We start from the raw sequence: 26,480 nt of genomic DNA, 5'->3' as shown, positions 1-26,480 counted from the left end.
ACCTGGAAACATTTGAAATTTTTCTTGCAATTATGATGTACTAATATACTTGCTAAATCTGCCAGGTGATTATATCTTATTGCTATGCCCGCAAGAGGAGATAAAAGGAAGCCTGGTTCCACAATTCAGTGTTTAATCAGAAAATGTTAACAGAAAAAACAAAATAAAAAACAACAGCTATCTAAGAAAAGTGCATTGTATGAATTTCACAGAAGCACACCATAATATCAAAAGGTCAATTAAAATTGCAGGTTTGGGATAATTTCGTTTGAAACTGTGTTTTGAGAATTTAAATAAAACTCGCGGTAAATGAGATTTGATTTCTGCTAATTTATGCTTCAATACTGCATTCAGCCCAAGCTGCCTTCAATCAAAGTCATGCTAGAGCACTCTTATGCTAATGCCTGCTGGTGAGCCAGAGTGGGTGGAATGGAAATCAGAAAGCAGAACATGAGTAGGAAGCAGAGGCCATGCTCGAGGTGGGCTTCGAGACGAGGGGAGGGGAACCTTAAAGGTTAATCACATCATGTTCAAGTTGTTTCTACAGGAACATATGACTTTCTGTGGGTACCATTAACATGGAAATAGTCATGCAGCAGTTAGGTCCATTAGGATGTGATGTGCAGTGGTCGCAGTCACACTCAGCCGCTGTCTTCTTTCATTATGATTTGGTACCTGGATGAATCAACTCTTGATCCCAGAATAATCACTTTGAACCTACTAACTCATGTAGAAAACAGTTTTCGTTGATTTGATGTTTCGTTTATTAAGAGCTAATATATTCTGTAAGAATATTTTTAAAACAATCTCCTCAATTATTTGCTTGAGCTACAGCTGTTTTTAATCACAACTTCTTTAACACAATGGCAAAATTAGCAACACTGAGTATGAACCAAACAGCAAAGACCATGTCAAACTGTCCACAGGCACTAGTTTATTTCAAAGGCAAACGTTTGCATGTTTCAACTAAACTACTGAACTATTTTTATATCGAGATGAGTGAGTTGAACCTTTTAATAAGTGCATCAATTATGTAAAAATGTTATGTTGCTGGATAAATTTAACATTTGGTTCACTTCAATCTTCTATTAAATGTATCAATTAGATATTAAGTTCTTAATTTAAATTGATTCATATCAGAAAATGACATAATTAAACATATAATATTTCATGCTGCACAATCAACCAAAACACTAAGAATTTAAGGTTATAATTTTTAATATTGTATAATACGCAAAAGATTACATGATGCTTTCTTTGAATAATTGTTATTACTAATGTAGCACAAACAATAATCTTGTTCTAGTGAGTTACCATCTAAGACCCTCCTCAGGAATAATTGCTTTAGCTCTCTCTTGATATAAACCCATTCACTGCTTTTTAATTAGTTGCAAGGAAGTCTTAAAATGTTTATATCTTTCTATAATGTGTGCAAATTATTCTCTTCCATGTAGCATTTTAGCTTGATAAGTCAATCAGGGTTTGCATGTCTCTGTGTCTTATATCCCTCACCTAGGTGTAGAATTTCAAAATTCATGTACTCCTTGTTACTTGCATGGTTGCCTGTCTGTTCTTGTGGTCTTCAGGCACTGTCATCTATTATCCTAACTTTGCTGAGATGGATGAAACTGAACATATTTTGAGCATGTACTTGCTATGCCATCTCCATAAAAGGAACATTCTTTTACTCAATGCATGTTGTTTATTTTCCCCTTATTTTTGTGTTTTGTTTCCTGAGATAAATTGTAACTGCTCTTTATTGAAATTTGCTCTTGAACATTTCAAGTTGTGAGTACCAAATTAATGCCTAGAAGATTTTCAAAACTACAACAAAGAAAATATTCCACATTTTTCTACCTCATTGTACTTAAAGCATCTAGTGTATCTTTCCCACTGACCATTCGAGTTTTGATGGAAGGAAAGTCAAAAAGAATATGTACTTTGAAAAAGGAAAATATCCTGGGCAATTCTGAAATCCCTACACAGAATTCACTAGACAGTGCTCTACACCAAGGTAAGAAGACCATAAACGATCTCACAACCTCAGAGGAACAAAAAACAGGAACAAAGATAGACATTGTGCAGCATTGAAGCATGGGATTTCCTGAATATCAGTTAAGTTTATCCAACCAAGAAAAACAGTGAGAACTGACTGAAGTCAATATTACAATAAAATAGATGCCAGGAGCAAGACATGAATGCTCATTTAAATGATAAATAAATTCTAATTGATAAATGATTAGTTTTTCAGCACTTTTAATTGTACTTATTTTCACTGTTTGACATTTTACTTCATTTCAAAATAACTTGCTAATACTGGAATTGAATACATAATGTCATCAAATATTTGACTTTTAAGTACACCAAAACATAATTTATCTCTAAAGATGATATTTATTTGTAATGGAAAATACAAATCAATGATATAGGATGTATAATAATAACTTTTGTAAAGCCTGTGTAAATAATGGTTTCAGTTTTATTATTTCCAAGGAATTATAAATTATCAAGTTGCTAAATTATATAACTCATCAACTAAATTTTTGTGTCCATAGCAATTATTCCTCCAGAGGAGATACGTGGTTTATTTTTAAGTCTGAAACTCATTAATATTTTAATTTCTTATTCTATATATTCTCATTAATACTTAAAATTATTATTCTATGTAAAATATTCATATCTTTATCTTTCTTTCAACAAATGTCTGTTATCTCTACCTGCTTTTTCAGGGTCAAAATGATTTTTTAAAAAGGAAAGTACTAAATTGGTCACTGCTCTCATAAATACAAAGTATATGAAACAGTCAGGTGATGGGATGGCTACGGTGTATGAATGCCCATAGTTTCTACATCCATTTGTACTTTATGTTCTACTCTTGTCTAGAGGTCTTACACACATATACAACTGCATCAGTATTGTATGACTGAAGAAGACGTGTTGCTGCCAAGCAGTACCTCTCTAGAGTTTGGGATCACCTTTATAAAACTCATTGATTGTATGATGACTAATTTTGGAGGTGTGTGTAATACTTGAGATCCGCCCTAATTATTGTCTATAACTTAAAATTGTATGGCTGTAACAGGCAATAAAATTGGCCAGTGATTTTTTTATCTAGTGACCATAAAATGAGAAAGGTGATTTATAAATTTGCTACAGAGAACAAGAGTGGTTGGGATTCCAAGCAAAAGAAAGGAGGGGTTAATCTGAAAAAGGGAAAGTGGGGATATTCCTCACACAGGAAGCAATACTCAGTGTCGATATACCCCATCCATTGCCAACCTGTTTCTGTGTTGACAATGGTAGTTTAATTATTCTGTTCTTTTTGTTGTTTTGATAAACAGAAGGATTACGTGAGTGGGGTCATGGAATTTTCAAAGTAAATAGTCTTTAGAAATTTTCCATTAATTTTCTAATGTCATTAAATATTTCTACATTACAATTAATATAATAATTAACTAAAAACTAAGACAGGCATGCTTATGGAGAACTTTAAATTATATTAGATTTCAGATTACTAAAGCAGATTTACTTGCAATTATAGGTAAGCAGAGGAAGTCATGTAAGCAAAATAAATTATTCTGTTTTTTAATGGGCAGTCTCATGGAATGTCTGATGATATAAAAATCACAAGTTGAAAACTATGCTAATATTTTTAACAATTTAACATTTTAAATCTCATTTTCCATGCCGTTTTGTCATTTACAAATATATACTTTTGCTCTTTTAAAAATACATTACTTTTTGTATTCATTAATTTTAAATTTTATCCTTGCAAAATATTTTTATCATATTATCTCCCATCTTCTTTCTTGATGAAGATTTTGGTAATAAAATAGTGAAATTTTGCTTTTAGTGATACTACTAATTTGCAAGGGAAATTGTTTTATATTTTAAAAACCTAGTTATTTAATAAGAACCTAACCACATTACTTGTAAAAACAAAAACCTCATTTTTAATCAACAAAAGAAGAAAAAAGTGTGCTTGAAAGTAAACCCTAAATTGGCCTAATCTCTTAAATGAGGAAGGGTGCAGCCCTCACGTGTGGAGCAAAAGGCATTGGGATATTGGGAACGAGGAGGGAAACCCATCGCTTATAGGTAATACTTCAAGTAAATGGTAAGACAAAACATCCATTTGTACTCACTTAACCTGTCAGCTTGCCAGGTTGTCACCCCAGCACTCCAGCTATCCCAGGAAGGCGGCTCACATCCCATTATCTCATTTTTCTTTTTTTGAAAAAAAAATTCCACAAGATGCCAGTCAGAGAAAGCAAAAGCAAAAGGAAAAAAAAAAATCTTGCAACCAAGGAACAAATGTCGAGATACCGAAGGGTTGTTTAGTTAACGGAATTTTAATATGCAATTGCAATGTTTCTTAATAACATTAATTACACGCTTAGTAAGGCACCGTCCTAACTCATTAGTGCTTTCTTTCTGTTGCATTTTATCTCCTACCAACAGAATGGGGCATAGAAGACTGGCTTGTTACTATTAATATTGCTTGATCTTTTTATGGCACTATTTAAAGCTGTTCGCATAAACATTTTCCAGGCAACTCTTACCTATGTATGTATATGTGTACATCTAGTAACTGTGGCAACATTTGGCATGCCCCTAGAACATGCTAAGTGTTACGTTATAGCTAGAGACAGCAGAAAGCTGAGAATAGTACTTTCTGGCAAAGCACTAAGAGTTTTGTACCGATATGAAAGTAACTTCAACAATAAATTTCAGAAATAATACTGGCCCACGGAGTTTAAAAATTATTCAGAATTATTTAAATTGAGATTTAATTGATTTTATGTGTTTATATATTTAACAAATGTAATTATGGACCAATTGCCTGAGTAAAATAATTTATTTAAATAAGTTCTGTAGGAATTCAAATGCCACATAATAGTTATGTGTAATGTGCTTGATAGAATTGTTAATGTCAGTATCTACTGACAACATTGTCCAAAATTACCATTATTTATAAAAATAAAACTTTTCTTATAAGGTATATCTCAAATGGTAATATGATTTATTCAACTTGTAGTAGTTTGGATATGAGTATTTACAATCTTAAGAGATATGTTGTAGTTCTTTATGTGCAACATTTCAGCATATTGCTTTCATGTTACTCATATATGGAAATACTACAAAAATTTAAACTTTTGATATCTAATGTCTATAATGGAATTAGACTTGTTTTTACATTTTCTGCTATTGCACAGAAGAAAAGAAGTTAACAATAAGAGAATTCTACCATAACCCCAAACCACAAATTTTAAAATAATTTGCTTCCAGGTCAAGTTTAGATGAGAATGGGAATTCGTACTGGATACCCTCAAATCACAGCTCTGTCCTCTTTCAAGTCTGACTTTACAGAAATATGTTTCAGAATCACAAAAGGCTATTCTTTGAGTCTTTGAATGTGACCTGGAGTCAAGTGTGGGGCCTAGCAAATAAGTCACCACTATTCAGGACACTAATTAAAATTTAGGAGCCTGAAAAGAACTTATTGAAAGAGAGAAGCCTACTGTGATTGGCTGGAAATTAACGGTCCATGTGGCCTTCCCTTCCTGGTGTTCTTTCTACAAATAAGTTATGGCACACAATGTGTTTCCTGAAGATGTTATTAAGGTTCCCGATTGATTGACTTTAGGTGAGCCTAAATCATCATGTAAGGTTTTAAAAGTTCATGGTTTATAAACAAGTAGTAGTTCCCAGCAGGTCAAATCAGAGAAGTATGATATAAAATGTTTGTAGTGATTTGAATAAGAATGGCCCCCATACTATCTCATGTATGAATGCTTGGTTTCCTATTGCTGAAACATTGTTTAAATGATTAAGAGGTGTGGCTTTGTTGGAGGCATGTATTGAGCATGGGTGTTGAAGTTTCAAAGACCCACATTATTCCCAGTTATCTCTCTCGGCCTTGTGCTCGTGAATCAAGATGCAAGTTCTCAGCTACTGCTCCAGAATCATGCCTGCTATACCGTAATATCAATTACATACAACAATCCTCAGAAACCATGAGCCTCAAGCTGAACTCTTTTATAAGCCACCTTGGTCATAGTAATGCCTTAGCACAGCAATAGGAAAGTCACTAATGCAACACAGAGAGGATCTGAGTTCCAGCCATTAAAGTGTAGTGGACAGCCTCTAAAACCTGGGATACTGGCCAGAATCTATGCCAATAAAGACTTCAGGGATCTATACCCTAAAATTCTGAGAATAAAACACAAATAAGCCTGAAGGTAGAATGTCACTTCTCCACCTCAGTTGTGTATGTGTTTGGAAGTTGTATCTACAGAGCTTTTTCAAGAAAAATGATGTCATTCTAAAGCATTGATTTGTGGAAATTTTTTATGCAGCGCCAGAAACCTCACATACCTGAAGATCATCTTGTTCATGAAGCAGGGGATTTGAATGAAAACGGACAGGGGGACCCTGTTTCCCTGTGGAAAGGCATGTATCTCACCCATCCCATGGCTTATGTACACTTGCACAGATGCCAAGAAGAATAAATTATGATTTCTGATAGAATGGTAAGACAACCTACCAAGTAGGGACATTGAATGACCATGATACAACTTCTATTTTTCAAAATAAGTAAGCCTTATTCCTCTGCATTTAACTAGATAGTTGAACAGTGAGAGCTCAAAACAGGATTTAAGTTCATTAGGGCAGTATGTCAACTAATTAACCATTTCATTAATGGCAAAAGAAAGATAGTAATAAATGTGAAATAATGAACCCATAACTTCCAAAACTACCCAAAGAAACAAAAAACATCATTTAGAAGGCTTCTATTGTCTAAATGGGAGTATATACAGAAAAATCTCTATTAAAAATATGCCCATCAAAAATATAACAAATAAGCAAGTGGGCCAAACAGCACAAAGAAATGGATAATCGAAATGTGAAGTTTAACAAGGAAGCGAGGAAAACAGAAAAAATAAAGAAGTAAAATAAATTTAAATAAAAAGTAATATCTCATAACTCTAACTGGAAAAGGAGGTTGTCAGTTGGCATTAAAATACATAATAAAATGTAGTACAAAACTGATATCTTAGCTGTTACTGCAGAGTAGTTGATAAATATGGAATGTTGAGAGAGACAAGCCAACAGAACTGATACACTTGAGGAAATGAATATATTAGAAAAGAAAATACTTCTAAAACAAAGTTAATAAATCATGATCTTTTGACTAAGGGATTCTATTTTATCTCAAAATGCTAGACACCACATGATCAAGGTTGAAATCTAATACATCAAAATCAGTGCAGTATGAGAAATAACACATGATTTCATTTCATCTCAAAAATTAGCCTAGCTAAAAATATTCCAAACAGATAACCTGATAAAAACACAATTGAAATTTACAAGCTATAGCAATGCTTTTATGTAATCAATATAGATGGAAAAAAGTGTTCGGTAATAATTAGATGGAACTTTACAAAACACAGCATTTTAGTGCCTGGTGTAGGAAGCATAACACTTGCAAGTAGGAGATGCCCATCTCAGGTCATCGGAAGAATGGCATTTTCAAGGGAAAGGGAAGGCTGTGTTAACCAAACCATAGATTTCCTCTCAAGACACACTCAAGAGATTGTTAGGAGATATTTCAAAATGAAGTGTGAGAATTCTGTGTTTTCATATTTTCAAAGAAACTGAAATAGTTACCATGATAAGTTATGTACAAACTTTCAATTTCATGCCTAATTTTCAGAATCTCAAGGGGTTCTAATGATTTGACATCTTATTCTCTAAATCAGGTCTGAATTATAATTTTCTCTAAATAAAATTTTTGTTCATTATCTTTTTTGTTAGAATTTTTGCTGACTTCAAGAATAAAATTATTTAGATGATGCTGAAATTAAATTCTATGCCAATGTATGAACATAAATGACTGTGTCCAAAAGATTTCCTTTTAAAATAATGGCTCTTTCTCTCATCTTTAGAAAAGTATACGTATGTGTGTGTATAATAACATACACACTTGTATGTTAGTTCTTCAGTTATGTATAGTGTCCGTGGAGGCAGAAATGGATGTGGATCAGCATAAATCGGAGTTATAAATGGTTATGAGCTGCCTTGTTGGTCCTGCAAGAGCAGCAAGTGCCCTCAACCTCTGAGACATTTCTCTAGCACTGTTTCTTTAAAAATAAATTATTTAATATTGTTTTTGCAATAACATGTTATTCTGAAGTACTTATAGATCCTTGCATTGGCACGATCTATCAAAACAGCAAACATTTTTGTGATTAAACTGGTTAAACGTTTAGAATTTTTTATGAAGTTATATATGGTGTTTGCTGTTGATGATTTCCAGAAATTCACCTAATCCACTCAGCTTTTCCTCTCTACAGCTGAGGCAATCAGCAGTTAGCATATGGTACATAAGACACAAAACGGAAGAGAGCTCAACTTCACAGGCAAGGCAGCTGGTAGATATGACAGTCTTTCCAAATTACTCATCATGTTTTGAATTACTGCAAGGAAAAAAAAATGTGTTGCCCATCTCCAAAATAGATGTTCATTTTTATTTTTATGCTGCAGAAAAGACTTTCAATAGGAAAATAAACCAGATGGTTATAGGAAGAGAGGTAGGTTCCCTACTGAGACCATTTTCTTATTGTCAAGTCTCCTGTCAGAAGACATTTCCAAGTAAACAAATTAATACTTCACTAGCCATAGCTAGATTTGCCCTCAGATGAATTTTTGCTTTGTCTTATGAGCGATTCCTTTGGAACAGTGTCAAAAGTAAAACAGGAAGACAGGGTGAATTCATTATCAAAGTGGCATTAATCTAGATTTACTGCTTACTCAAAATCTAACAGATAAGCAGGCTCTGTCTGAGACATTGGTGACATTACAAATGAGGGACGGCATTACAGGGAATACTTTCCTAAAATGATTATCAACTGATGGTTTTCAAAAATACGTTCTACAGCAGAAACCTAATCAACTTTATATAGAATCTCAAAATACAGTTAATTGTGTGTGTAATTTCAACTGTGGCCTGAGTGGTATAGTAAACTTGGATCTTTCAAATGCAATTGAATCTTCTTCTATGTTATCTGTTTGGACAAATTTTCACTATGAAGTTTTCAATAGTTTCCAAATTTGGCTTTCCACATCTGTGTAGAAAGAAGTTTCATTACTGTTTTCTGAATCCTTCAGTGCTCAGGAATCTCAATTTGATTTATAATATTCTTTTAAAATCCTTTCATAGGAGGAATCCAGAAACATCTTTCTAGACTACTTTCTGGTTTGAAAATATATTTCACTAATTACATTAGAATTATAAAGTAATTTTCTCACTTCTTTATGATTTGCTTTTAGAATATTCTTTAGGTTATTTATAAGATTTTCAAAGTTGAAAAATACTTGTGTTTGACTCCACTAAAAATTGAATAAAATGAGTTTTTATAATGTGTTTAATTCATTATTTCAATTGGTGTGTTCCTTTCTGACTTATAAAAGTTTCAATATCTACATTTAACGTACTGAAAGTCAGTTTAGGAGCTAAGGCACAGCAGTCTGCTCTCTTCATTGTCAGTTTTTTCTTTATTAATCCGATGAAAATGCATCTAACTTTCAGTTTCCCAAGTTCACAGCAGTTGTCACGTTTGAAATATAGTTCTTCATACTTCTCAGCACTGTCATAAGTCATTCAAGACAGATTTATGAAATGACAGACTTTCTAAGATAAAATATAATGTGTCAAAAAGCTTTTCTTTATTTCCAGCCCAATGGGAATTTAAGAAAATGTTTCAAACAAGAATAAATTTGGAAGTAACTTTTGAAACTCACTGTAAGTGACAGCTACATCTCAGAGCACATAACATACCATGTTGTTTTAACCATTACTCTAACACATTTTGCAAATGTATTAGACATTATTAACACTGTCATGTAATCTAAGAACTTATGAAATGAGTTAAAAGGGCATGGTGTATGAGCATATTATTTCTAGCTGCCAAAATCTTTAAGTTGAATCTGTTTATTTTCTGTTCACTTGAAAAGTGCTTGCTATAATCACAAAATCTGAAGAGTTCTTTCTGTAATTTTTTCCTTGACATGTGCTCTCATCTGATCATATATTTTAACACTGACAAAGAAAACCATAGGTTGACTCTCTTAAAATAAATTAAAATTTCTAAATTTGGGAGGTTCTTGTTGCCCAGTCATTAGGACTTCCAAAAAGGTTAGAATTTCATTTTTCCAATTACTATGTCTTAACATTTATAACATTTAATTTGGTTACATATATTTATGTATATATATATAAATAAATTTTATTATATGATAAGTTTCAATAATGAATTTATTTTAATACATAAATAGGTCTCTCTACCTAGTTCAGCAGTGCTGAGAGAGGAAAGTTAATGAAATGGTCACCTACCAGATGCTGTGGAGCATGTATCTTTTTGTACACAGTGAATATTTGTTGTTCTCATTGGTTTAATAAAGAATTAACTGGCAAATACCTAGACAGGTAGAGTTTAGGCATGATTTGTGGACAAAAAGAGAGTGTGGGAAAGAAAAGGGGGAGTCACTGGGAGCCTTGGAGAAAAACAATTTGAACATGCCATGCTGAAAATGGTACTGGCACATGGCAAAGCATAGATAAAATAATATAGGTTAATTTAAGCTGTAAAAGCTAGCTTGTAATAAGCCTAATCTATCTGAGAAGCATTTATAATTAATATTAAGTCTCTATATGTTTGTTTATTTTTGGGAGCTTGTGGAAAAGAGTTGATGTGCTCTAGAGTGGTCAGGTAATGGACTATCAGCTCTGGAATGGTGTTAGAGCACCGTGATCTAGAGTGATCAGGTAATGGACTATCAGCTCTGGAATGGTGTTAGAGCACCGTGATCTAGAGTGATCAGGTAATGGACTATCAGCTCTGGAATGGTGTTAGAGCACCGTGATCTAGAGTGATCAGGTAATGGACTATCAGCTCTGGAATGGTGTTAGAGCACCGTGATCTAGAGTGATCAGGTAATAGACTATCAGCTCTGGAATGGTGTTAGAACACCGTGATCTAGAGTGATCAGGTAATAGACTATCAGCTCTGGAATGGTGTTAGAGCACTGTGATCTAGAGTGATCAGGTAATGGACTATCAGCTCTGGAATGGTGTTAGAACACCGTGATCTAGAGTGATCAGGTAATAGGCTATCAGCTCTGGAATGGTGTTAGAGCACCATAATCTAGAGTGATCAGGTAATGGACTATCATCTCTGGAATGGTGCTAGAGCATCATGATCTAGAGTGATCAGGTAATGGACTATCAACTCTGGAATGGTGTTAGAGCACCGTGATCTAGAGTGATCATGTAATAGACTATGAGCTCTGGAATGGTGTTAGAACACTGTGATGTAGAGTGATCAGGTATAGACTATAAGCTCTGGAATGGTGTTAGAGCACCGTGATCTAGAGTGATCAGGTAATGAACTATCAGCTCCGGAATGGTGTTAGAGCACTGTGATCTAGAGTGATCAGGTAATGGACTATCAGCTCTGGAATGGTGTTAGAACACTGTGATCTAGAGTGATCAGGTAATAGACTATCAGCTCTGGAATGGTGTTAGAGCACTGTGATCTAGAGTGATCAGGTAATGGACTATCAGCTCTGGAATGGTGTTAGAGCACTGTGATCTAGAGTGATCGGGTAATGGAGTATCAGCTCTGGAAAGGTGTTAGAGCAGAACATTGGTTCTAAAATAACCATGTAAAATAGTATCAGCTGGAGAACGGTGGGCTCTATTGTAGAAAAGTAGCTCTCTTTTCTTAGTCTATGCCATTTTATTCTTTCTCATTCTCTTTCTGTTTTTAAATCACCCTTAATTGATATATCGTCATTATTAATATGAACTATTGTAAATTCAAGTAATGCACATTAAATTATAGTGTTATTGTCCTGAATTTTCAAACATCAATTCTGAAAACTATGATTGGTTAAATTATTATGCCTTAAGAAAAACTGCAAGTTATATTTAAATTAAGTCTTAAGTATATTTAAGGTTGCTACGATAAGCATTGTGTGTATCAGAAACTAGGCCTAGAAGTACGACAACAGAGGTTTACAGAAATGTTGTATGTATGGCCCAATGATCCACTTAAGCCTCAGGCCATTGACGCAGATGTTCTGCACTTATCTGACATAAGGAGTAAGAATATTAAGACATGAATGAAAAGGAGCCCTAGTAAAATGCATATGAGAATTTCTAATTTAGAAAACAAAGTTTTGATGACTATATTTGCTATTAACATAAGAACAAACTGTATGATTAGAGTCTGTGTGTTTTCCATCCAATGAGGGAAAATGTTATAAGCTTGGATCAATTTACATCAAATGGCAACAACATCAGGTGAGCATACTATGAAGGGTTTTTAAGCTAGATGGACAATTCATGAAACCTAAATAAGTTATTAAAATACTTTAGGGGTATATTTTTTTAAAAAAAATATTCTGGAACCATTCATTTATCCAGGCATTTATGCATTCGTATATTCATCTCACAAATTTTCTTCTATCTAAACATACTCGTGGGTAAGTTATTCTAAGCTTGAGGTTACTAATTTAATGAATTTATAAATATTTCATCATAAAAACAGTCACAAATAAGTAGCACTTAAATTTCTACAAGCGCATGCTATTCATTTTAGCAAAGCCAAAGCAATGATGAGCTATTTAGCCACAAACACTGTTTTCATGCCAAAGAACACATATCTTCCAACTCCCCCACACCAAGGTTAAGAATCCACTTAAACAAACATATAGCACACTTCTATTAAATTTCGCCTATGTAAAAATGCAGATGAGCAGACACAGAGAGAAATAACCCTTAAAAAAGAAGAGTCTGACTGGCTTAAAATGAAGCAGATGAATAAGAAATAAACATCTCAATTTAATGCATAGACTTCTCTCTTGAGTAATATCAAACACAGCCTATTATATTGTACAAACAATAAAAAATGAAGTATTATATCATCCTCCTTAGGAAAAGTTAGGGGTTTACATCATTAACAATATGTTATTTTATCTGAAAACTGACACCCACTCCTTGCTGTGTTGAGAAAGTAATTACTAAAATGGTTTACCAAAGCAATTGAAAAGCCATGAGCAACTGTTATAGCAGAGAGTCCCCCGAGAAGCATTTTAACATGGGTGAATAAATATATTTAATTCTGTCAAATGCTACTATGCATGAATTATGAAGCACTGTGCAAAGCCATGCCAAATGGATAGAAGGATGGCTACTTACCAACAGGGCGAACTGTAGACATTACAATGGTGTGGTGAGAACATAAAAAAGAAATTAAAAAAAAAGAAAAGAAAATTATCAGAATGCATGATGTGTAATGTTACATTTAAGTATGGACAATAGAGTGATTTCTATTCTCATAATTCAATTATGAACAGGGTGCCTAAGTCTTATACAACTGAAAGATATAAACATAATCCCATGGTAAAAGTTATTTTTAGCCTTAGGACTAAGGCTGAAACTTGAAGGAATAGTTTAGCTTTAGTCTTATCGTCAGCACTTACTTCAGTTTTATTTCAAAGATATCAAGTTAAAGAGCCTTATGCTACTTCAAAGTTAAGAACAGACTGATAAACTATTCAATCCAATATGAAGCAATCATCAGATCTGAGAAATAAGGCCTTACTACCTGAACCAAATAGCAACTGGATTTTAAGCATGTCTTGTCAGAACCATTTCAAGGAATATAGACAAGCTTCTGATACAACTTTTCAGTAGGCAATAATTTACGTCCACTGTGCTTTCCGTGCATGGAAATCTTCCATTTGTTACATGCACCAAATAGGTTGAGACATGCCTCAATTTGACCACTCACTAACCACCGCTGAACTTATCCCTTCTTCCGGCATAGATGATGAAGCTGTGACTGACATGTTGATTCTTTCACTGAGCATAGCTTCAAACTGATGCTTCAGCAAATATATCTTTTTTATGATATCATGACTTTCAGTTACTAAATATATAAGCAATAGGTGGACATTCTCTTAATGACTGAAATTTTAAGACAAATACATACGTTTAATATTTTCTTTATAAATAATTTCAAATCAGCATGGATGAACAACCATATAAAAGCAACAATTAAGTATTAGAAAATATGGATTTCCTTTATCCAAAAGAAAAAAATCTACTCATAAGAACTAACTATACAAAACTGCAAAATTAGAATATATAATATATTTTTTCCTTCCAATATGTCATTCAACCATACCGCAGCATATATAACCCTAGTGAATAATAATAAGTTTTTAGAAGAAGGTATGAATAGATCTTGCTGATGTTGATTCTTTGGACTTCATAAGGTAAATCATTCAGAACATGCTTTATACGTTTGCATTTAATCAAGATATTCATCATAATTCTGGATTTTTGTCTAAGATCTAAAAATAATAGTATAGTTAGATATATCTGAAAGATATCTGTCTTTTATAATGATAGTATTTATAATTAGGATAATAAAACTATAGTAACAGTAAAAAATTTTCTGTGTCACTGGCATAAATATTTTTATTGTATGTTTATTATAAAAAGGGGGGCATTGGGAAGTTGCTGGACAACCCATTTTACCCTTAAGTAAAGGGATTGGTAGAAAGGTCCAAGACGAATAACCAAATAAAGACATAAGATTGACATTATAAATTTTCCCTTACTCTACTAACAATTTCCCTTGGTTGTGCAAGTTTCAAATAGGAAAAAGAAATCAATTTTGAAATTTGTGCTAATATAGCTACAATATAAGATTGTTTTTCAAATATACTTCCCTAAGAAATATTGTGTATTCTAAGGTTGTAACATGAAAAAGAAGAAAGTATAGTGAGGGTTAATGTTAAAATAAACAATATACTTTGTGTTCACTTTATAATAATTTCAAAAACATTTTACTTTACTGCACTGGAAGACACTATGTTCATTGAGATCCTTTTATACCAAGTGAATGAAGAAACTGGGAAATGAGGGAAGCTGTTTGCATAAATGTAACTGTTGTTTTTATGTCTCTTTCAAGAACCATTTTGCAAATTACTTAATAATTTTTTTTGATTTGATTATTATGGATTCAAGTTCTTTTACTAATTATTTTCTTTTTCATTTTGCTTGGCAAGGAAGATAATGAATCTATACTTGATGGCAAGCTTCTTTTGATCACCTTTTTGTTACCATGTTTTTGAAATTAAAAAAGCAAACACACAATAAGAGACTAAAGAGACTTTGGTTTCAAGTGTTGATTATAAAACTCTTTAAAGTATCCCCAATTCTCTAACATTCATATAATGATACAATTTCTATATAAATATCACAGTAAAACTGCATATTTTCCATAGCAACATTCCATCATGAAAATCAGCAGGTGGATGTCTTCAAAATCAGCAAATTAAACTCAAATGTGTTCCAGAATTAAATGGATTAAAATGGACATGGCCTCTTGGGTCAGTTGACCTCATTGTAATAAAACAACCAAGAGAAAGGCTGAACATATCATTTATGTGCATAATGAAATAGACACAGAAAATAAAAGTCATAATTTTACCCCCATTAACCTTGCAGTGTGAGCTATCTCAACAGCATGTCTTAATGGTAAAACATGTTTTTCAATAATAATTTACTGCACATTACATTGTTCTTCAAAGATTTATTAATATTATTTAACCCTTATTTTGAAGTTGCTGCCTTAGATGAATGACAAATTCATACCATGGGGACAAAAACACTCAAATTCATCTACAAGCTACAAATCAGAGAAGAAACCACTTAAAGGCTTGCTGATCTTTTAAAAATACATAAATCATATTTTAAAAGACAATGCTTTGTACCAGTTTTGTACATTTGCTTCCAATAAAATGCTAAACCTAAAACTTTCAACAAACTACGAAAACAATTAGGTGAGAAAATTCTCAAAGCAAATAGAACACCCCGAGGCTCCTTGTTTGGAGTACGCATGGGTAAAAAGAAATCTGTGTCCTCCACAAACTGATATGCTTTCTCATTCTCTCAGCCTTTGTTTAGTCAGCAAATAGCCTGTGAATGGAATATTTTGGGGGTTGCCTCATTCACTTCAATCCCCCAGTATACTTTAAAGATGAGTTGATTTAACTGAATTATTTTCACAGAAGTTTACCTATTTAAGAATAATTCCTCTGCATATATGCTACGTTGTTGACTTGGTGTTTTGGATGGATTCTGACAGTGGAAGCGGGGGTGACACTGACTCCTTTACTTGCTCATAAGAGTCTTTTCCTCCTACTGCATTGCCTCGACCAGTCTTATGTAAGGGTCTGTGCCTGGTCTTAATGTATCTTGCTGTACCTTGTTTGGTTGATAACCCTAGGAAGCCTGGTCTTTCCTGGGAGATGGGGAGGGAATGAATCTGGGAGGGAGGGAAAGTGTTTGAGAAGTGGAACTGGATGGAACAAAAGAATAAATGTATTTAAAATTATCCCTGGAGTATGTAGGTGAGAGTGCACAGTTTTGTTTCCATGAGTTGCTATATTTTTATCATATACAATCAATAATTATATTTGACTCATAAATAATAAGCTACTTGTGACTTAATAAATAAATAGTGACAATGCTGATAAGTAAGGGCTACCAACTTTGTCTAAATTGTTTGGATCTATGTTTCCACTAAAAAATGGGGGGGGGGGAGAGGCTCGTAGAATAAGAATAGGGCCATTGGAAGAAGAGAAAATATGGGGTAGAGAACAAATACTTGCTTCCTGTTTGTTACCTGGAGACAAATGAGTGTGGTGGCATAATTTCTATTTTACCATATGAAAGATTCAACTAAGTTTCCCTGACTGAATTCCTTGAACTTTAAACTCCCTAAACCTGTTTTCTAATTTACACAAACTTGTGGGAGCAAAGCTGAGCAAGGGTAAAAGGTGAGGTACAGCTGAGCTGCTGCCAACGTCCTTCTATAGAGAAATGAGACAATGCCTCTCTTGTCATAGGTGGTGGGCAGGAGGCTAAAAACTGGTAAGTTTCAACAGTGCCGTACCAATGTCTATGTAGGTAGCAAAAGTGTCCTCTATCTTGTGACAGTATTCCGTACCTGGGAACACATAACTTAAGCTATTGTGCTAGCCATATTCCACCAGGAACGCAGATAGTTCACTGTAGAGAAAGTTAGATTTAGTAGTGCTTTCTGTTACTATAAACAATTCTATTCTAGAAATGAACATGATTCTTTTTTTTTTTATTATTTTTATTTTTTTATTTTTATTTTTTTGGTTTTTTGAGACAGGGTTTCTCTGTGGTTTTGGAGCCTGTCCTGGAACTAGCTCTTCTAGACCAGGCTGGTCTCGAACTCACAGAGATCCACCTGCCTCTGCCTCCCAAGTGCTGGGATTAAAGGCGTGCGCCACCACCGCCTGGCTGAACATGATTCTTTAACTGGGAGAGTTCATAACACTCAGAAAGCTCATGTTATAGAAGTGTCCCTGGCTACCTCCCTTAGTTAAGGTCAGTGAACTTCACAAATTGCTCTCTAAATCAGTTTATCTGAATGCTAGAATTTTGTTACCACCTTTGAAACACAGATAGTCATTTAGTTCCCTTAAATTGGTGTGTTGAATGCTGAGACAAACAAACGAAATTCCATCCTTTTAAACAGAGTTCTACCAGTATAAAGGGGTAAGCTAGCAGAAAGCAAACAGTTCAAAACTAACAGCTTTTAAGAGCAGTAAGTCATTGAAAGAGACAGAAACAAAAATACTATATCTTCCTAAATTTTAGGATGTGCTTTTCAGCTATATCAACTATTAGTCTATGTGTTACTGTTAATTATAGAAGTAAATTGGACTGGAAAGATGTCTCTAGAGGTCCTGAGTTCAGTTGCCAACAATCTCATGGTGGCTCGTAACTATCAATAATGGGATCTGATCCATTCAAGTGTGTATAGATGAGCATGCAAACAGAGAACTCATATTTATGAAACAATAAAAATATGTATAAACAATACTACCATATTTTACAATCTTCATCCACTCTGTCTTTACCACTTATAATTATTATATATTAGAATTGGTGATAGTTTAAAACAGCAATGCTTGTCTGCTTTTTTGATTGGGTTTTACTTGTTTTAAAACAGAGTTAAAAACAGTCTCACTGTGTAGACCATATTTCTTGAGACTCACTGTGTAGCTCAGACTGGCTTCCAATTCATTACAGTTCCCCTGCCTCGGTGTCTCTCTAGGCATGGATCTCTAGCCCCCTCTTTCTATAATATTAATAAAATTAAAAATATACAAACAACAATTTAAACCCCTATTTTATGCTGTTGAACTTTCCATTGTGCCATAATTACTCTCAAAATTTTTATGAACTAGAAGCTATTATTAGCCTGATATATCTTAAATATATATTGAAAGGACAGCATAGAATATATTAGATTTTGAAAGCTTCCAGAAATCATGTATATATTAAATTATTTCAACAATATGTTTTGACTAGAGGTATCACTTCAAGCCATATTACAGAAGGTTTGGGTGAGGGTATCATAAAGATTTGCTAGATATCAAAGACTCCCATGAGGAAAGATCTTTATCTTATTGTGGTATAGTGTATGTACTAATGACAAAAGGAGATTCAGAGTGAGGTGTCCCATAAACTGTTAAACCAGCCCCACTGCTTGATGCTTGCCCACCCCTAACATTGTTTTTACAGAGATTTCCGGAGTATAAAGAAGGACAAATACCAGGCACACTCACTATACTACTAAAAAGGAATTGGGACTGAGAAGAATCCTGGGGACTGGATTGTACCAGCTAAAGCCTCTCCAATTTGGGATCATCCATCATTATGCCAGATAGCACATAATGCCGCAAAGTAATTTTACCTATGTGAAAAGGCTGGAACATTGTCTCATCATGGGAGAAAGTGAGTGCTTGCTCTGACTTCTCCACAAATCACTAGTATGAACCAAGACAGCTCCCTTCATCTTGTTTAGCTTGTTTTGTTTGCTAAATGAGAAGGCAACACCAGGGAAATGCTTAAGTGCTGCCAGTTAGTGGATCTTCACAACACAGACCTAGAGACAATTGTAATATCTTAATATCTTCTGTTGTATAAAATTCAGAGATCATAGATTAGAGATCTTGAGGATTTACAACCAAATGGGAATCTTGAAAAGAATCTACTCTCATGTTCAAAGGTACAGGACTCATTAATCCTGCTATGTAGGGGGATGAGGCTCATATAGTCTCCCATGGAGCCATTGGTGCCAATAGTTCCTGCAGTTGGGTGAATTTAGTAGCATCGAACTGAGACATAATTGCCTCAAACCTCTCCAGCAACCATAATTCTGAAGAGAACTTGAGAAGCTGGAGCTTGAATATAGGCACATGCAAATGTTATTTGTGGTCATAGAATGGTTCCTTTGTGTTCTTAAGTTCAAGCTGGCATGTCAAGAGAAATGTAAGTCAGTCTCCCAACAGCAATTTTGGCAGCCATCCCCAAGCAAGAAAGGAGAATCAATTCATTCCCAGTTCTGAGGCAATCGTTAGAATTTCTATTTAGATGTGAGCAAGGTTACACATGTTCACTGCTTACCAGATGTGGTGGACCATTTAGCAGACAGAACTAACTATTGTCTGAATTAGTTTATTATTATACTGAGATTAAACTAAACACTAGTTCAGAGCTGGTCATTGCATTTGGAAGTAAACTTCTTTTGCTGATTCAACATAAAATAAAAGACATTAAGCATATAATGTGTGATCCTATAGAAGCTAAATAAGAAAGTGAACCCAAAGAAAATCATATAGTCATCCGCATGGAGAGGGGGAAGTAGACAAGATTCCAGGGCAAAAACTAGGAACTTGCGGGTGAGGTGGCATGGGGCAAAGGGGAAATGGGATGAGAAATATGAGAAGGGGAGGATGGGAGGAGCTCGGAGGATTGGGATGGTTGGGATATAGGAAGGATGGATACGGGAGCAGCGAAGTATATATCCTATCTAAGGGAGCCATCTTAGGGTTGGCAAGAGACTTGACTCTTGAGGGGTTCGCAGGTGTCCAGGAATATGTCCCCAGCTGGTACCTTGGGCAACTAAGGAGAGGGAACCTGAAATGACCCTATCCTATACTGATGAATATCTTGCATATCACCTTAGAACCTTCATCTGGCGATGGATCGAGGTAGAGACAAAGAAAGAAAAGAAGAAAAGAAGGAAGGAGGTGGGGGGAGAGGAAGGGAGGAAGGAAGGAAGGAAAGAAGGAAGGGAGGAAGGGAGGAAGGAAGGAAGGAAAGAAGGAAGGAAGGAAGGAAGGAAGGAAGGAAGGAAGGAAGGAAGGAAGGAAGGAAGGAAGGAAGGAAGGAAATCGAATGATCTATTTAAGCAATCATTTCATTTCAATTAGCAATTTAGAAGGCAAAAACCTCAGTATTTTTTATAATACTAAGTATAATATATTCCTTTTCTCTGAAACACTCTTGCTATGAAGACCCCAAGGCATACTTTGCATTTGTGATCCCTCTGTGGTTACTTCTTGTGTGTTAAGATAACCGGTGTGGGCTACCATGCCCAACAGCCCCTACTATTTTGAGTAGGCATGAACTTACCAATTGGACAAAATATTAGGCTCCTGGTTCAATTTTCTTTGACGCTTTAAGACTCTTACCTCGGACAGTGAGGGTAGCAGAGGCTTCCACTTTTCCCACCCGATTCTCAGCGATACACATATAGGTACCTTCATCTGTACTCATGGCCTTCTTAATTCTCAGGGTATAGTCATCTTTGATATCGTACCTGTGTAGAGTAGGAAACAGCATCATTAAATAGCATCAGTCATAGAGATAATAGCATACAGGTAGTAATCTTCATTTATCTCTTTTTATGCTGCAATTTACATCTAGTAACAAAATTAAGCTCATTTACACTAAAATTACTAAAACTAAGATCATTCATTTTATAACCGATCACTAATTGCTTGTCAGTTACCCACTCATTTTATATGTATACAGCATTTTATACTTTGAAGCTATCAAAGACAGGCTTTCCAATTAGTCCTGTCCTACATAACTCTCCACTAGAAATGAAAATACTACATATTTTTGCTGTGGGTCATTTACGATTTATTATTTTGTAAGTTAATCACTCTATAATATTTAGACAATATGAATATATGAAACTTAAACTACATTAAAAGAAGAAATAGTTGTTTTCTATATTGAAAAGTTGACAAAATAAACATTGATCAAAATAACAAATAAGGGAAGTGTTTTTTGTCTTTGTGTTTTTTTTCCAACTACCTATATGAACACTAAAACTGAAATTGACACCATTTTTGGAAGTGTATAGCCCATACTTATTCATAATGGTTCATTTCTTAAATTTAGAAAATAACAGATTATTTCAAAATAAGTTTACAACATAAAACATTAACATGATTTGCTGGAGCGAGGTGGGGGTGCCTTGCCATGGGATGATATTGCTGTAAGATTTCAAGTTCACAGACAAACAAGACAAGAATACAATCAGAAATCCACTCTTACGATCTTGCTCTCAATTTTCACTCTTTTTCAAACATTTTTTTTTCTGGTAGCTTGTGATAACTTATTCTGCTTTTCTTTTCCAATGTTTCACAGTTATATCAATGTTTCCAAAAAATTATTTTAGTTGATTGTGTATGTTGGATACTTTTTGGGACATTCTGTTGTTTTAAGAATTGATACACAAGTGTAGCCTGGATCTCTCTTTCCCTTGGTTTCTGCTTATTTGTTTGTTTCTCTGATTAATCTTTTTTTTTTTTTTTTTTTTTTTGGCAGGCTCTCATGTAGCCCAGGCTCTCAAACTTACTCAATTGGTACCTGAAATACCAATCATTCTACTTGAGCTTTTTAAGTGTTAAATGATCTGTATACCTTTTTCAACTGGTTTCAAACAGTATTTTGGGACAATGGTCTTGTAACCTGTAAAGATTTGCCACTTGTACTGGTTTAATAAAATGATGATTGGCCAGTAGTTAGGCAGGAAGTATAGGGAGGGTAACCAGAACAGGAAAATTCTGGGAAGAGGAAAGGCTCGGTCTGCAGTCATCACCCAGAGGCAGAAGAAGAAAGATGAGAATGCCTAAATATAAAGGAACCAAGCAACATGGTACAAGAATTCTGGGTTAATGTAAGATGTAAGAGTTGTTAGTAAGAAAGACCGAGCTAATAGGCCAACCAGTTTACAATTAAATGTAAATCTCTGTGACATTTCTGGGGGGACTGAGCGGCTGTGAGACCAGGTGGGACAAAACCTCCACTCAACAAAATAGCATTAGAATTAGGTGTGTTCTACTTCTAACAACAACAAAAAAAAAAAAAAAAAAAAAAAAAAAAACAACCTTGTCTCTAGTACTGAAATTTTTACATTATGTACACTGGCATGGCAAAAAGCAATGTCTTTCAACCAACTATACCAGAGGCTTGGACCACCCCAGCTCCTTTGTCTTTTGACTTTTCTGATAACATATTGACCTTGAACTTCTTCCTGTTTACCACGATTTAAGACTTTAAGAAAGGCTTATTCACTATCTGTTTTTGAAACCTGCTGTAACTTCACCAAAAAGAAATACAGCTACATCCCCCTTGAAAAGCAGACACCTGTTAATGGTTCTGTATAACTTAGAACTACATAGAGTTTTAGAGTTTTCATTGTTGCCTTTATCAAAGAAGGGGTCATCTTATCTGTTTCACCAAATGTTCTCATCATACTGTTAATCACAAAATTTTTAAAACTTATACAAGTCCCTTAAAGCACAGAATTGGGAACTTATTGGTCAAATAACAGGGTCACTCTGTGTTTCTAATGGTGGATGAAGCATTTAAAATTTTTGAATATGAATTATCCCACTAACAAACTTGTTCCAGTAACAATGTCTGTTTCAACAGAAAGAGTACCAACAATAACTGCAAAATATATAAGAACAGTATAGCTTGAGGAAAATATATTTTATGATCGCTATGTATTATACATACAAAAAACTCAAGAGATGTACAATTAATGCCTTGTTTACTGCTAATATGAATGCTATTTAAATGTGAATGGCTTCAAGGTTACAATGCTTCTCTATAAGGATGGCTTGTGTTTACAGTTTAAGATAAATTTTAAGCTAAAACAGCATAAAAGAGTAACAATATAGAGAAAGAGCTGTTGAGTAAATGGTAGTATACAGCAATTTAAAAATTAATGTATAAATATAGATAACTATAATTTCAGAAGTATCCTCCTGCTACATCATTGATCAGAATCATACATCTGAGATAATTTCATATGCAGGGAAAAATTATTTATGTTTTCTCTTAAGCATTTACTTGACATAGACAACAATATAGAGGAATTATTTTGACTCAGAATTTCAGGTTACAGGCCATTACCATCACAGTGAGGCAGTTATAGAGGTAGCAAGTCAGAGAATTGCTCATGTTACCTCAGAATCAGAGGGAGCAGTGGGTGTGTGAATGCTAATGGTCAGTTTGTCACTTCTTTGCATTCACTTCGAGTATATTTATTGGGTGATGCTTCCCACTTCAGTTAATGCAAAATCAAACAACTTCCACTATCGTGCTCACAGGCCAACCTGATGAAGACAATCCTTCATTGAGAATCTCTTTCCACAGGATTCTGGACTGTGTCAAGCTGACAATACAACTTAACCATAACACTTCCATTTAAGTTCTTTGTGGTGTTTCCACATGTGACAGAAAGATGATAAACAACTTGTAGAAAATGCCTATTTCCTGATGTGACTTTAAATAAAAGGCTGATTTTGCTGTTGTCTAGGTGTAAACAGGATTGTGAGCCACTCTTAGAAAATTTCTAAGAATGGAGAGAGCCTACCTTTCTGTTTGATATATTTGCTGCTTCTTACACTTGAATATCAGGTAACGTGTTGTGTTGATTATTCATCCAGGGTTTCCTCAAAACTAACAGTACCCATATTTTTTAATAAGCATAACTATAGCAATCTTATGATTATATATTAATCTACACATAAGTTATTACATTTCTTTTCTCAGTCAGAGATACTTCAATTTGTTTTTAGCTGCCTTTGCTTAGTCTAGGATACATTATAAATGAGTTGAGTTTGTTTTGATATAAAACCACTTATCGGCATTGTGAAATTTTACATATGCATGGCATATAGTAGTAGCACTGACTATCTTAATTAAAAAGAGAAGATGAAACAGATGAAGAATATTTCTGATGAGGCAGTTTTATTAGAAATGAGGTGATTTTCCTTGTGAAATCCGCTTGACTTGGACGTATACGAAGGATGCCATTGTTGCCAGGTTTGATTAATGACAGTTGTGTTATCCTAGGCTGTCAGTTGCTACCATAGATGTACCTTATTTCTTTTGATATGAACCACTGCTGAAAAATACAACCCAATCAGATTTGGCTGCTGGTCAACATGTGCTAGCATCACTGTACCGTGAATCCAGATTGATTGGTGACCAGCTGTGATGATGTAGGCACAGAAGCTCTGTGTTACTGCATTATTTTTACCCCACGGGGGGGGGGGCGGATAAAAAAAGAAAAAGGGAATTTAATTGTGTCAAAACCATTACCATCTGTTCAGTTAAACAATAAACAAAACAAAGTGGATTCACTTTAATATTTAAAACAGTTTTATAGAAGGTACTGTCCATGTGTTTTGATATTTATGGCTAATTCTAAAAATGTCTCAAAAGACATATATTACTACTGATTATTTTAGGAAACAAAATGCTACATTCTAAAAATAATTTTCCACTTTACATAAGCGAATTTATTATATTCCTTTATGTAGTCCTGCTATAATATATAGCAAATCTGTGATCCTACATAGTAGGAAGAAAAGTTTTATGAATCAAAATTAAATTAAAATATCAGGCAGTACTTGAAAATTTTGTAGTATTAACAAATTTTCTCAATTATTTTTGTGCAGTTTTCAGTTCACATTGAATTGGTGTGATGAAAAGTTATCCCAGTTTTCCAACTCTTCTGTGTGTATTAGAACAGGGGGTCCATGCCTTCAATGGTGACTATAGAATTGGAGAGAACCATCAAAAGGAAAATAAATGAAATTTTTCAGATAATCTGGGATTTTCCCATGTTGAAAGCCTGTGCCTCTCTTCACCTTGTTTGGATTATGTAAGGATTCCATAAAACTTCCTAAATAATTCTCATGTCAAAATCATCTGTATTCATGGAAGCAAACATATTTCTTCAACTTCTTTTACTTCTTCAAAAAATATTTACGACTTAATCTAAGATATCTTGTAGTGGGAGCTGTGGACTGTGTTTATTGCCACAAGTCTATGGCATTTCAAGGTCCCTGCCGGCAAGTAAGCTGCAGCATTCTGCTCATAGACCACACTCAGTCGGACCTAACCATCTGCCTGAAAGAGTCAGAGTTTGCCCTAGCAGGACAGCCCAGAAAGCCAGCATTTTAAAACAGCACAACTTTTTTCCTGCTACGGCTGAAAACAAACAAGCATGCAGTCATCTTTTATCAATACCATTTAAGTGTTTTGTGGCAGGACCTCTTAATGAGCTGCAGGGTTTTGCAGCTAAAGCTGAGCCAGGAAGCCTCTCTTAGATGAGAGCGCTTCCTTGCCGCTAGCAAGCAGAGCAGACCCGAGAAATTGCTGCTACCAAGAAAACATGCTTTACTCTATTCTTTCCCAAGCTTTCTCAGGCTTTCTGTGGACTAAATTATCCACACGTTGGGAGCCATTCTGTTGAAGGAGCAAGTAGACTGTATTAACACTCAAAATGTTAGTATACATCTGCTTTACTGAAAGTTAAAATAGCCAGCCATGAAACTATGCATTATTTGAACCATTCGTTACTATAGACTATGATTATTAAAAACAAGATATTATTCAATGTATATAAAAGTAAATATCCTTATTATTTTAAGATCTGTTTATTTTCCATTATGTGTAAGAGTCTGTGTATACAAGTGGGTATATATATATGTGAGTTATTGTGTCCAAGGAGACCAGAGGCATCTGGTCTTCATAGAATTGTAGTTATAGGCTGTTGTAAGCAACAAAAGTAGATGTTGGGAATCAAACTTTGGTTTGTTGTAAGACTAGTATGTGCCTGTCTCCAGCCCTTGTATTTTTCTTTATTTTAAAAATTAATAAAATTTTAAAGATATTTTTTCAAGTTATACTATATTTCCATGACTCCAAAGAGCTAAAAATAGCCTTATGTATTTTGGAGTGCTTTAAAAAAGAAAAGTCTATAATAATAACTCTTTCCCTTTCAATGAAATCTCACTATGGACCCTTATTATTAACAGCTATCTAATGGCCTAATGGTCTATTGCCTTGTTTTCAACACAAGTATATTTTTATTATATAAACCTCTTATTAATCTTATGAGATTATTAACATTCATAGTAATAACTCAAAAAACATTTCTTTGTACAGTGAATATGACATAGACATAGAAAATAACCAT

The 26,480-nt window shown here is 34.3% G+C and overlaps 1 protein-coding gene across 9 annotated transcripts in view; it reads right to left on the bottom strand.

Moving 5' to 3' along the window:
• The window catches only part of Robo2 (roundabout guidance receptor 2), a 522,758-nt gene that overhangs the window by 102,720 nt on the left and 393,558 nt on the right, over positions 1-26,480 (bottom strand). For all 9 annotated transcript variants that reach the window (XM_057763633.1, XM_057763635.1, XM_057763628.1 and 6 more), the window contains exon 6: positions 20,659-20,786. In XM_057763633.1, the coding sequence (XP_057619616.1) occupies positions 20,659-20,786 (128 nt within the window). The remainder of the gene's footprint in view (positions 1-20,658; positions 20,787-26,480) is intronic.

The sequence above is a fragment of the Chionomys nivalis genome, chromosome 3 (assembly GCF_950005125.1).
Source record: "Chionomys nivalis chromosome 3, mChiNiv1.1, whole genome shotgun sequence".
Classification (NCBI taxonomy): domain Eukaryota; kingdom Metazoa; phylum Chordata; class Mammalia; order Rodentia; family Cricetidae; genus Chionomys; species Chionomys nivalis.
This window is presented reverse-complemented; position numbering and strand designations above follow the sequence as displayed.